Source organism: Nilaparvata lugens, chromosome 3, assembly GCF_014356525.2.
Source record: "Nilaparvata lugens isolate BPH chromosome 3, ASM1435652v1, whole genome shotgun sequence".
NCBI classification, from domain to species: Eukaryota; Metazoa; Arthropoda; class Insecta; order Hemiptera; family Delphacidae; genus Nilaparvata; species Nilaparvata lugens.
The window spans coordinates 28,657,133-28,670,548 of NC_052506.1; the positions used below are offsets into that span (position 1 = coordinate 28,657,133).

At 34.8% G+C, this 13,416-nt stretch overlaps 1 protein-coding gene across 1 annotated transcript; it reads right to left on the minus strand.

Moving 5' to 3' along the window:
* Positions 1-7,028: 7,028 nt before the first annotated feature.
* On the minus strand, positions 7,029-9,349 carry LOC120350376. The gene is made up of 2 exons (XM_039423476.1): positions 8,819-9,349; positions 7,029-7,473 (listed from the first exon to the last, which is right to left on the minus strand). Exons 1-2 carry the CDS (start codon positions 9,263-9,265, stop codon positions 7,066-7,068), a joined length of 855 nt encoding a protein of 284 aa, XP_039279410.1. The 5' UTR covers positions 9,266-9,349; the 3' UTR covers positions 7,029-7,065.
* Between the last annotated feature and the right edge of the window lie 4,067 nt (positions 9,350-13,416).

Consider the following 13,416-nt stretch of genomic DNA (forward strand, 5'->3'; position numbering starts at 1 on the left):
CTCTAAGCAGCAACTAAACTAAAAAATCTGGTGTGGTACACTCACACAACTTTCCTTGCTCATATTCGAAACTACGATCAGACTTTTGTATATGTGTATATATAATTGTTTTCAGAGTACTTTTTCCTTTGTGTAAATTGTGAAATTCAATGATTTTTTTAGTCGTCATTTTTTTAAAGTCGTCGAAACAGCTGTTCTACAGATGAAATATCTCGACTATGTGTTCTTTTTATGAACTGCTCTACCTACCTACCTCATGCACGAGAAGGAGGTTACAAAGTCCATTTCTCAAGGATGGGGTGGACCCCCCATTAGTTTCCCAGAAAGGAGACTCATGCCAGTTAATAGAGCTGATAAATTTTTCACGGAAATTCATGGAATGAAGTTCATACTATAGCTGAAAATAATATGCTTTTAATTAAGAAGTGGTTAGATAAGAATACCTTAAGTTTAAATATTGAAAAAACTAATTACATTACTTTCTCTGCAAATAGAGTAGGGCAGCCTAACGAGAATCAAGATTTGAGACTCCATTCTCAGTGCAATTTAAACTTGGGTAATTGTGATTGTCCCACCATTAAAAAAGTCAATAATACTAAGTATTTGGGAATTATAATTGATGAAAACCTTAAATGGGATGTTCATATTAAATACATATGTAGAAAAATTAGATATTTATCCTTTAAATTTTACCAAGTTAACAGAATTCTTAATAAGAACCACCTGAAAATGATGTATCATGCTCTAGTCAAGTCAATTCTGCAGTATGGCATAGTTGTTTGGGGAGGCTGTTTCAACTGTCATATTGCTGAATTATTTGTAGCACAAAAACTGATAATAAAACTATATTAAACAAACCCAGGCTCTATCCAACGGATATGGTTTTTAGTGATTTTGAGGTCATGACTATACGTCAATTATACATAAAAACCGTAATTGAGTACTTAATAAAATATAGATCCGATTTTCCTCTCACAATAAACTCTACTCTTAATTATTATAATCTAAGGGCCACTGCTAACAAATATGTAACCTATAACACTAATATTGAATGTATAAGGAGGCAATTAATTTACATAGGTACTAAAATAATAAACCTCATTCCAAATCACTTTCTCATGGACAATAAGATCAGCGGAAAAATTAAACTGGATATAAAAAACTGGACATACAGTAATTTCTTCTTCCATTTAGATATATGACTCGAGATTTGTCTTGTTTTGTGTGTTTTTAATAAATAAAAATAAATAGAAATAATAGAAATAAAATAACTATACAGAGTATGAATTTGAAAAAAATCGGTCAAGTTATTTTGAAAAAATCGTGAAAACATGGTTTTTTAGTAATTATTCGCCATTTTTCTCAAGAATATTACGGAGCTCCTGCAATTTTCCAAGGAAAAAACTCATGTCATTTGATAGGACTTATGAATAGCTACCCATGGCTTGAATTTGAAGAAAATCGTTAGAGCCGTTTTCGAGAAAACCGTGAAAAACCTGGTTTTTGGTCATTATCCGCCATTTTTCTCAAGAATATTACGGAGCTCCTGAAATTTTCCCAGAAATGAAACTTATGCCAGTTGATAGGGCTTAAAAATAGCTATCCATGGTATAAATTTGAAGAAAATCGTTGGAGCCGTTTTCGAGAAAACTGTGAAAAACATGGTTTTTTAGTCATTTTCCGCCATTTTTCTCAAGAATATTACGGAGCTCCTGAAATTTTCCCAGAAATGAAACTTATGCCAGTTGATAGGGCTTAAGAATAGCTATCCATGGTATAAATTTGAAGAAAATCGTTGGAGCCGTTTTCGAGAAAACCGTGAAAAACATGGTTTTTTAGTCATTTTCCGCCATTTTTCTCAAGATATTACGGAGCTCCTGAAATTTTCCCAGAATGAGACTTATGCTAGTTGATAGGGCTTATAAATAGCTATCCATGATATAAATTTGAAGAAAATCGTTAGAGCCATTTTCGAGAAAAACGTGAAAAACATGGTTTTTTAGTAATTATCCGCCATTTTTTCCGCCATCTTGAATTGAATTTTATTGAATTTCTTATTGTCGGGTCCTCATGGTATAGGGACCTTAAGTTTAAAATTTCAAGTCGATCGGTTAATTAGGAATGGAGTTATCGTGTTCACAGACATACACACACACACACATACACACATACACACACACACACAGACCAACACCCAAAAATCATGTTTTTGGACTCAGGGGACCTTGAAACGTATAGAAAACTTGAAATTGGGGTACCTTAATTTTTTTTGGAAAGCAATACTTTCCTTACCTATGGTAGTAGGGCAAGGAAAGTAAAAACATGAATGGGATATTGGAATGAAAAATCATTTGAAGGCAGAAAACGTTTATTTACACATTTCACTACAACAATACATAACTTCATCTTCAATTCTAATTAGCTTATCTATACACAAATTATGAGGACGATAATAACACAGATAGTCTCTTATATCATTTAAATTAACTGTGCTTAGAAAAATGTCTTTCAATTGCTTCGCCAAACTATAATTTTCAGGAGTTGATTTCCTAATTGCACTTTCACACTCATCGTACCAATCAATACAGTTTTTTAACCTCACTTCCAATTCGTTGTCAGCAGCCAACCACTTTCTCGGATCCATGTTGTTGAGCGAATGAAGAAAACTAAGTGTAGGCAGGAACTATTATAGAGTAATTAAGCGGTCTTTCTTCATTAATTGACGATAGTGTCGTTCTAACCATGTTACATCGTTATACAATTTTGCACTCAATTCTGTCTTTGCAAATGGTGATTTGAAATGGAACACAATATAATTATTAAACTGATCAATTATGGCAAGTTCTTTCACAATAATTTGATTACAATCTTGTTTAAACCAGTGAAGATCAACCGTAGCAATTTTCGCACTCGCTTCCTTGTCCACTTCTTTCTCTTCGACGACCTCGCGGGCTTTGTCTTTCTCCCTCCCCTCACAGGCGGCGGGGGCGGACTCCTCGAATCCTTCTCGTTTCTCCTCCTCCACCTGCAGCGGCTTCGGTAATCCTTTGTCTTTCTCTTCTCGTTTCCCCTCCTCCTCCACCTCCAGCAGCTTCGGTGTACTGCACCATGCTTCATAATAGAAACTATCAAGATCGCACTGAATACCAATAGAGCGAGTTTGTGGCTTGTCCAAAATATCAGAACACAAAGAATAGGACATGTTGTCTGTTCAAAGGTGAAACTGATAATGAACTAAATTGAGCAGAATGCACACCTTATATAGGCGGGGCGCTCTATCAATAAAATTACTGAACTTCTTTCACCATACTCGTGAGAGGTGTGTATTCCATCACACGATCGCTAATTAAAACGCAATAGGCGGAAGTATTTGCAGGTACTGCACTTTTAAATTCCATTTCAATACGAACATCTGTGGATGATTTCAAATGACTTGGTTGGTGTGAACAATCTACAACAATCAGCGGTGTTGATTCACAAAACGTTTTAAAATCGATTTCTGTTCCGAGTTCGCTATTGATTGAATGATTATAATACGAGGGCGCGAAATCCAAGAACATCCGGTATAAAACCTCCTTCTTACCTAGCAGATTTTCATATGGATAATACTCACTGTTCAAATATACTTTAACATTGTAAATACTGCAGCTATCGAAATTAGATATTGATTTTTTAATTTTATTCTTACGATCAGTTTGAAATGCAATTATAACGTATTTTGGACTATCAAAACTCGATGTGGTACGAACTGCCCAAGAATGGTTAAGTGAATTTTGCAAATTTGGTAATTCACAAATTTCCCAATGGCGGAAACCTAATTTCAGTGGAGTGTCAGCATCGAGCAGTCTCAAAAATTTCAGTCTTACATGATCTTCTAAAGTTATGTAGGGCATGCGCCATTGCAGTTTTGTAATTTTCACACTAACGTTTGTTCCACTTTGAGACTCAACACAATTTAGATCTGTCGGTGACCTCAATAAGACGAGTTCCTGTTTCAAATTTAAAATTATTCTTTGAAAATCTTCAAAAAATGGGAGGATTAATTTCAGCGGAACACAGAAAGTGAATGTATTATCCGTTAGCTCATATCCTGCTCTGTCAAAACCAGCCAAGTGATATGTGTTTTTATCGAGAGTATTTTTCACCAATATAGCTTTAATTGTGGATGTTAATCCAATCAATCTTGATTTAGAAATTTGCTGACCTGCTAATTCATATCGTATTTCGTCAAAAAGGTTGCCGATTACGTTACTGCTTAATTTATAGTCTGCTGCAACTGGTGCATTGGCTGGGTCTTTTCCCGGTTTTGTACAGTTAACTGTTCCCTCAATCAATATGAATGATTTACAAGGTAAGAATAGACATCTAAAGAATTTATGCCAATACGTGCCTCGTCAGAGTTTTTTATTTCCTGTCCCGAATAAACTGTATGAGTGTGAAATTGGAATTTAGTAATATCATTATAAAACTGAAGGTCTGTCTCCACATCCAGAATTTCACTAATTGCTGCCGCTCCCCCGCCTAACATTTCGCCAATCGACTATAAAACCCAACTTTTCTAATATTCTCGCGCTTTTAGCCGACAAAGCACGTTTGTTTTTAGGTGTTGTCGCTATCGCGTTCCTTTCTCTAATGACTTGATTGGTCTTATTCGAACGTGGGTTGAAAATAAGATAACCCATTACTTTTCACGTATGTGCAACCTAATTGTAATTGTATCTCCGCGGAAATCAATAAACGATCCGTTCTGGTCCGTTACCTTTACATTAATAGTTTGAATTCGATGTGTATTCAAAGGTACATAAATAATCGGTGATGGTACTTCGTTTATTAAATAACCGCTAGGAACCTTTGGTAAAAATTCGTAGATTATATGTTTTTGTTTTCCCTCAGAGTAACTGCCGCAAGCTAAATTACACTCAACTACAATACTGTCAACGCTTGTTATGTTAACCAAATGTTTGGAATAATGCCATTTATTTGGCTGCAAAACAATATTATCAAAACCAAGTATCTTAGCAATCGAATCAGAACGTGTTAAATCAATGGCTTTATCAGAATGAATTTCAATCTTCATAGTATTTACGTTTGCACGTATAATAAGTTTATTCTTCTTGCCATCAATATTCAATTTATTCTTTAAAGATTTTATAATATCCTCAACTTCATATGCACCAGTATCCAACTCGATTAATCTATCACCATATTTGAAGCTGGAATTTGTTCCTTTGTTAATGTTTGCAATACTATTGTAACTGGAAAAATTAATCAACCCAATTTCCCATTCACGATTTTTATCCAATTCTATAATTTCTTGTAAATGTTCATAGAGGTTACTCGTGTTAGATCATAATGTAATAACCACCATCTTGTGTGTTCACCACAAACACTTAATTACAACTGATTTGCAAGAAACAATAATGTAAGATGACCACAAAAATCGCTATTTAATGGTTGCATATGCTCTACATTATAAAATATATTTACTCCATTTTCTTTTTTCCAATATTTGTCCAATTCGTATGGAGGTTGTAAATTTCCAATTGGATCAAAATACCAAACATTAGAACCAACTTTCTTATATGCTACCCAATGTGTGCCATCCTTGCTTTCCCTTGCTAAATTCACAATGGCATTCTCGTTTTTTAGAATTTTTTTGGGTAATGCATCTAGCATATATATACCTCTTAACCGAATCTGTAATAATTTCGACCAATCAATCAAATCATAATTACTCAATTCTCCTTCAATATTCATGTCTTCTTCTTCTTCTTCTTCCTACTCTTCTTTGTTGTTTTACGTTTCTTAACTTGAGGGAATAAACTCACTCCATATGATGCTGGTGGAACTGGGGGTATAAGTCTGCCACCACTTTTAGGAAAAGGCTTCAAATAATATCCTTTTCCTGCAATATGCTTTTTCAACTGAGCTATAGCTTTGCGTCTAATATCGTTACTATAACTTCTCCTCTCCCCCTTCTTCTTCTTCTTCTTTCTCAAAGACCCACCAAACGCTGCTTTAGCTTTCATAACGTTTGTAACAAGATAGCTAAGTGCTTTCTCGGCAAGGGGTGTTTGAGGATTTTTGAAAATGTCCCATGCGGCGTTCGCTAGAGCTCTGTCAGCTACCGCCTGAGTTTTATTATCGCTATTTTGAGTATAGGCTATATCGTGGGCCTTGCAAGCTTTATCTAACGAATTTATACCTTGATCACCTCTCTTTAACCTTTCATTAACCTTTGTTCCTGGTCCGCAATACTCGTATCCGGGAATATGATATTCTTCCCCAAGGTTATCAATTACCTTATTTAAAATAGTTGATGTTACATTACCTGCCAAACCTGACACACCTTTAAAAACTCTTGCTGCTGAACTCAAGATTCCTTTACCCCGTTTCCTCAAACTCTGCTTTTTTCTCGAACTCTGCTTTTTTCTCCTACATACCATTTTTCATTACCTTTCAACTCAATGGTTGAACATTAACTGAGGTTATGGTACATCAACTTGATTTGGTTTAATGTTCAACCATTGAGTTGGAAGTGAATTCATATTTCTACATCTAATGCTATACTGACAGATTGAAGTGAATCCATATTGCTATGATACATTGCTTGAATGATAAGAATATTATTTCAAATCTGAAAGGTGAATGTGATTTGAAAAGGGGGAGGTGCGCCACCCACATCTGTGGGAGCACGTGCTAATGTAGGAGGGAGCGAGAAGCCGCCACCGCTTGCCTGCACGGCTGTGTGTGTGTGTGTGTGTGTGTGTGTGTGTGTGTGTGTGTGTGTGGTGTGTGTGTGTGTCTGGCGGAAAAGACTAGTGAGCATGCTCACAACAAACTATAAAAGAGGCACTCACCTTATTTGAATTATCATTCACAACAGAGCAGGTGAAGCATTTTTTCTTCTTCTTCTGTGTGATATTCATTACGAACTTATCAACAACAACAGGTAAGAATTGAAAACAATTTTTTATCAAATATGGACACATTTTATTGATCTATTACACATACACATACATATTAACATGTAAAGCATGTTAATGCTCAGCGAGATAAATATTGTCAAATGCCAAATTTGCTAATTTTGCACTTAACAATATTTATGTCAGTTAAAAAAGCATTAACATGCTTCACAAAGAGACATAATGATTTGCAATTTTTATTAAATTGTTCAATGTCTTTTGAGCTCAAAATGGAGCTGTACCTCTCCGGCATGTATATGTCCGTCAGTCGTGAAGCTGTCAAATGGACTTTTAATATTACGCGCCGCCCATGTTGGTTGGTAATCTGGCGTACCGCCACGATGGGGTACGGCGTGTTCTCCACCAACTGCCGGAGAGGCGTCCACGGTTTCTCTGTGCGATTAATAATCGCAAGCAACTCCTCCGTCTCCACCTCCATCTCGTTCTCCGCTTCCTCCTCCTCCCGCAAAAGAGGCGTTATGGAGCTGTCCTCATCCACCACACGTTTCTGTTGAAAAAATATTTCATTAGACTCTTATTTGTTTCAGGTTATAAAATCATACGAGAGAGGGAGAACTTGCTCAACAGATTCACTATTCAAAACTGAAAGTAAGTAATAACTCGGAAATTCTCCGATTACTTGAACTCAATTAAAATTGGTAGATAATTGACTCAATTCAAATTGCTAGATAATTGACTCAAAAAATATTTCAGTTCATTACATGTTCATTTTTATCAACAATAATTTTGTTCACACGAAATATTATAAACAGTTTATGCATGTGAATGCATTTTTCATAATTCAAATAACAATGTATTATTCGAAATCAATATTTCAGCTCATTACATGTTCATTTTTATCAACAATAATTTTGTTTCACACGAAATATTATAAACAGTTTATGCATGTGAATGCATTTTTCATAATTCAAATAACAATGTATTATTCGAAATCAATATTTCAGTTCATTACATGTTCATTTTTATCAACAATAATTTTGTTTCACACGAAATATTATAAACAGTTTATGCATGTGAATGCATTTTTCATAATTCAAATAACAATGTATTATTCGAAATCAATATTTCAGTTCATTACATGTTCATTTTTATCAACAATAATTTTGTTTCACACGAAATATTATAAACAGTTTATGCATGTGAATGCATTTTTCATAATTCAAATAACAATGTATTATTCGAAATCAATATTTCAGTTCATTACATGTTCATTTTTATCAACAATAATTTTGTTCACACGAAATATTATAAACAGTTTATGCATGTGAATGCATTTTTCATAATTCAAATAACAATGTATTATTCGAAATCAATATTTCAGCTCATTACATGTTCATTTTTATCAACAATAATTTTGTTTCACACGAAATATTATAAACAGTTATGCATGTGAATGCATTTTTCATAATTCAATAACAATGTATTATTTGAAATCAATATTTCAGTTCATTACATGTTCATTTTTATCAACAATAATTTTGTTTCACACGAAATATTATAAACAGTTTATGCATTATTCGAATCAGTAATTTGATATAGTAAGTAATATAATTGAATTGTTTTATGCAACATATTCGAATTTATTATCGTATTAACATGTTTTGAATTTTTATCCAAATTTCAATGCAACCATCATGAGATCGTTGTTCGAATTGTTTTGATAGCACAATTTGATAGCTCAGTCTTCGCTCACAGTATAAGAATCAGTAATGACTTGTAATGCACGCAAGAGATTTTATCCATTAGAAATTAGTTTTAAAAATTCGCATTTTATAAAGATTTTGTGTACATTACATGTTAATACAATAATAATAATATTTGTTGAAACTAACCTTTGATTGAGTGAGCACCTCATCCTCCTCTTCGCCGCTGACTTCAGCCTCCTCGAAGGCTAGTTTCCTCTTGGCCTGTCTCTGCTTGATCTTGTTGCTCAGCGTTGTCAGCACCGCACGCCGCGGTGCCCAGGTAGGCGCTGTAGATTGCGGCAGAGGACTGTCCGGAATCACGATCTCCTCACCCCTCTCTCGTTGAACGAAGATTCCCCGTCTCTTCAGGGGTGAGGCGGAGGAGGAGGCGGGGGAGGCAGCGGAGGCGGCAGCAGAGGCGGCAGCGGCAGCGGAAGAGGCGGCGCAGGACTCGGCAGCTTTGCGCTGCCAGTGGTTTAGCACACGCTGCGGGGGTGGGCTATCCGGCAGGATGTAAGATGCTGAAGATGGAGAACTCATCTTGATGCGTGAAGTCTCTGATGTCTCTGATGTAAATGATAATTTTCCTCTCATCGCTTGTGTTTATATAGCATACGTTTCTCTCTCTGTTCCAGGCACGTGCGAGCGAGAGCGTGCCACAAGGCGAAAAAAATTCGAATTTCTCCCCCAACAACACGTGCTCCCAGATCGTTATCAGATTGTAAGTATCCCACACACGATCATTTTTCAAATAGCATCCATGTGTTAGAAGACGAAAAAAAATCTCGTCTAGAACTTAGCATGAGTCTTCACCTGCTAGAAGCTGAAATCCCCATGTCAACTCACTCTATTTCTAATAAATATTTCACCCCATAGAGGAATAGCATTCTCGATTCAGTTATTAAATATTTCACAACATTTCAAGATAGAGGAATACCATTCTCGATTCAGTTATTAAATTTTCACAACATTTCAAGATAGAGGCTCACTTTTTTGATTAGCATTCTCGAATCAGTTATTAAATATTTCACAACATTTCAAGATAGAGGCTCACTTTTTTGATTAGCATTCTCGAATGATTGATTTCAGTTCAGTTATTAAATATTTCATTGTTTTCACAGCATTTCAACATAGAGGAATAGCATTTCTCGATTCAGTTATTAAATATTTCATTGTTTTCGCAGCATTTTCTCGCCTCTCAACTCGAGTTCCGAACCTCATAACCAGTTGAGCTCTCGTTGAGACAAGACAGCTGAGAGGAATCAATCATAGGCCGGTATCTACGCCTGAGAGGAATCAATCATAGCATAGACCGCTATCTACACCTGTAGCTCGCTATCTTCACCTGTAGCCCGCTATCTACACTCGAGGAGATTCACGCAGCATCAACCACTACATGTAAGTACATTTTTACTTTGATTTTATCCTCTGAGGACTATTTTTCTCCTCCGAGGACTATTTTTCTCCTCCGAGGACAGGTTTTCTCCTCCGAGGACAGGTTTTCTCCTCCGATGACTATTTTTCTCCTCCGAGGACTATTTTTCTCCTCCGAGCACAGTTTTTCTCCTCCGAGGAGAAAAAACCTTCTACAATATGGTATATCCGGAACAACCAAGCCCCGCTCTTCTTTCTCACTCTCTTCATATAAACAAAACGGTAAATGTATTACTTTTTCAAATGGATTTTGCATAATATATTTACAATAGACACATTGCAGATAGTGATTTTTATGTAAGAAATAACCATTTCTCGCAAAATACTCTGCTTTATTGGATAATGACGTGCTCCGATTGGAAACTGTGACACAGTGCTCTGATTGGAAACTGTGCTCCGAGGACAAAAAATTACCCACCGAGGACAATTTTCCTCTTCTCCGAGGACAAAAATTGTCCTCCGTTCTCCTCCTTTGTCCTCCTCCTCTGTCCTCCTCCTCCACTCGTTTAGCAGGAAAGAAAAAATGAGAGAGGAATGCGGAGAAGGGGTGAGAGCTCAATGTCAACACTCAATGTCACAATAATTTTCTTTATTTTTAAATTATTATACATACATCAAAGCATATCTATGCACGAATCAAATACAGAAAGTAACTCTTTCCTTATGTCTACTGGGGTTATGCTTTAGAACATCTAGCTTAATTCTAATTTTATAATTCAAATCAATGTTAGAGCTCTCAAATTCTTCCTCTAACCAATAGTTTGAAACATACAATGCTTCCACATTTTCAAACTGTAGGATATACCGAGTATTGTTTCTATTGTACACTTCTTTTATTGCAATAATGACTAACTCTATACCTTGTGGTAACTCTTCTAATCTTTTGCACTGTCCTACTTTTACTTTCCCTTTAATTTCCAGCATTGTGATGTTATTATACTGCTCCACTTCTTTTTGTGTGAAGGGAGTGTCTTCCAAGTTTTTCCAAACATCTGGCAGAAACTTAACTGATTCTATTCTAGGAAATGTATGTCCATTATAGCTTGTCATACCATTGACTGTAATTACACAAATTTTCTCTTCCCTTGGTAGACAAATAATTTCTTTTTTGTCAGTGTAAGGGATTACAAAATAACCCTCTTTCTTGAGAGTTTCGATAGCTTTGTATGCATTAATAAAAACATTTTTATGGCGCCCCTTTACAAAGTAAACGTTTTTCAAACCATCTTTCTCCCCTAGTACACCTACATATGGGAATTTCCCAGTATTATTCACAGTAAATGCAGTCACATTGTACACTCCACTTAGATCATTCCCCAGCAGTGTAATCAATATTTCCAATGACTGTCACAAGGTTGCCATCACACAAGTTTTCTGATAGAAGCCACAAACCAAACCGCTCATTGCTAGGCTTGATTTTATTACCACGGAGCATAGGTACATTAAACACCTTAGAAGTATCCATGTTTATTGCACCGTTGACACTACCAAACTGAACGAATGCAGATCAATGCAGTGGTATTTATAGTAAGATAGTAGAGAAATAAGGTCATACAGAATTATTGAAACAAGATTTGTGGCTAAATATGATTCTGTTTCTTTAGAAAAAATGGCGAGAATACAAAGTTATCGTTGTGAACTAACTGAAGTATTGGAGACGCATCAGCAATTATTGGACCAGTTAGCAGAAAAAGGATGGACAAATCTACAATATCTAACATTTGTGAGAGACTATGAAAAATTAGGAGTTTGGCATAGTGATAACTATAATCATATTTCAGTTTGTGATTTATACAGTACATCATATGATGCTTACAGGGAAAAAGATTTCCCCGATTCATGGAGATGTGTGTGTGCACATCTAAAAGATTCTATCGATAAAATTAAAAAATGTATAACAGAAAAAAATAAACATTTAACAAAAGAACAATTAAATGAACTTATCTGGAATTTTTTACGAGATTCTGCAGATGAGAATGGGCTAGAACAAGATTGATAGCATATTATGTTTAATTTCAGATTGGAGATGGATTCAATTTCATTTGATAAGAACTATTTTTCGAATAAAATTGATGAAAAATATAGATGTTGTTATTTCGAACTTATTGAGAAAACAATATTAGAATTGAATAATTTCGGAAAAGAAGGACTAACGTTTGAGGAATATTTAACATTTATAAAACCTGGTAAAAGTGAAGAACAGAAGTCAGAACATATAAGCGTATGTTATATTATAAATAAGAATATAGTTGATAGACATCGAAGATGTGAATTAAAGGAAATTCCTGAATTTTGCTATTGTAATTCATTAGGTTGGTTGAATATTCGAATGTATTATTTCATTGATGATAGGTTAACAGATAAAAACATTGATAGTGTAAGATTTACATTTGAAATTATGAAAATGTGTGGCGAATCAGCAATGTTGTACAAACTATAACTTTAACTTTTTTACAGAAATTATGATGAACTCGTTAATTGAGGAGAGAATAAAACTATTAAATACTAAAAGCTTTGAATGTGAAAATTAATTGTAATACTTGTAGAGGTTTAAGGAATAAATGTATTAGTTGAAAGTTACAAATAAATGCAAAATTATTATAACTATTGACAAAAAATAAATGCTGTATAATGTTTGTCATTCTATGTTGATTTATTGAATTAAACCAAGCTACTCTAGTTGTAAAGCTATATGTAAGTTAGAATAATATATGAAGGTCGGTTTAGTCTGATTAAGTATGTACACATATAAAATTGATTGAACAGTAGTAAGGAAGTCTTCATACTAACAATTGCTCAGTATGTCCCATGACAATCATCCGACACCACTGATTTTGATTTGTCTGTTGTAAATATCATGAATATTATTAGATCTAAGTTAGCTTTAGAGCTTCATAGCGTGTCGCGTGTGAACTATCCCACTCGCAAATATGAGTTGAAAAGTGAAAAAGACTTGCTTCAAGCCGATCTCATTGAGATGACAAGTTTATCACGTTTTAATAAGGGTTACAAATATATCTTAGCTGTTATTAATTGTTTTTCAAAATTTGCATATTGTGTACCATTAAAAGACAAGACAAGCCAATCTGTATTTAACGCTCTCGAGCCAATTATTTCTAAAAATAAAGGAGTTAAGTTGTTCCAAACAGATCAAGGAACAGAATTCTTTAATTTAAAAGTTAAAGCATTATTAGATAGATATAGTATTAAACATTATCATGTTTTTAGTGATAAGAAAGCCTCCATAGTTGAAAGGTTTAATAGAACACTTAAAGCAAAAATTTATAGATATTTAACTGAGCATGGAACCA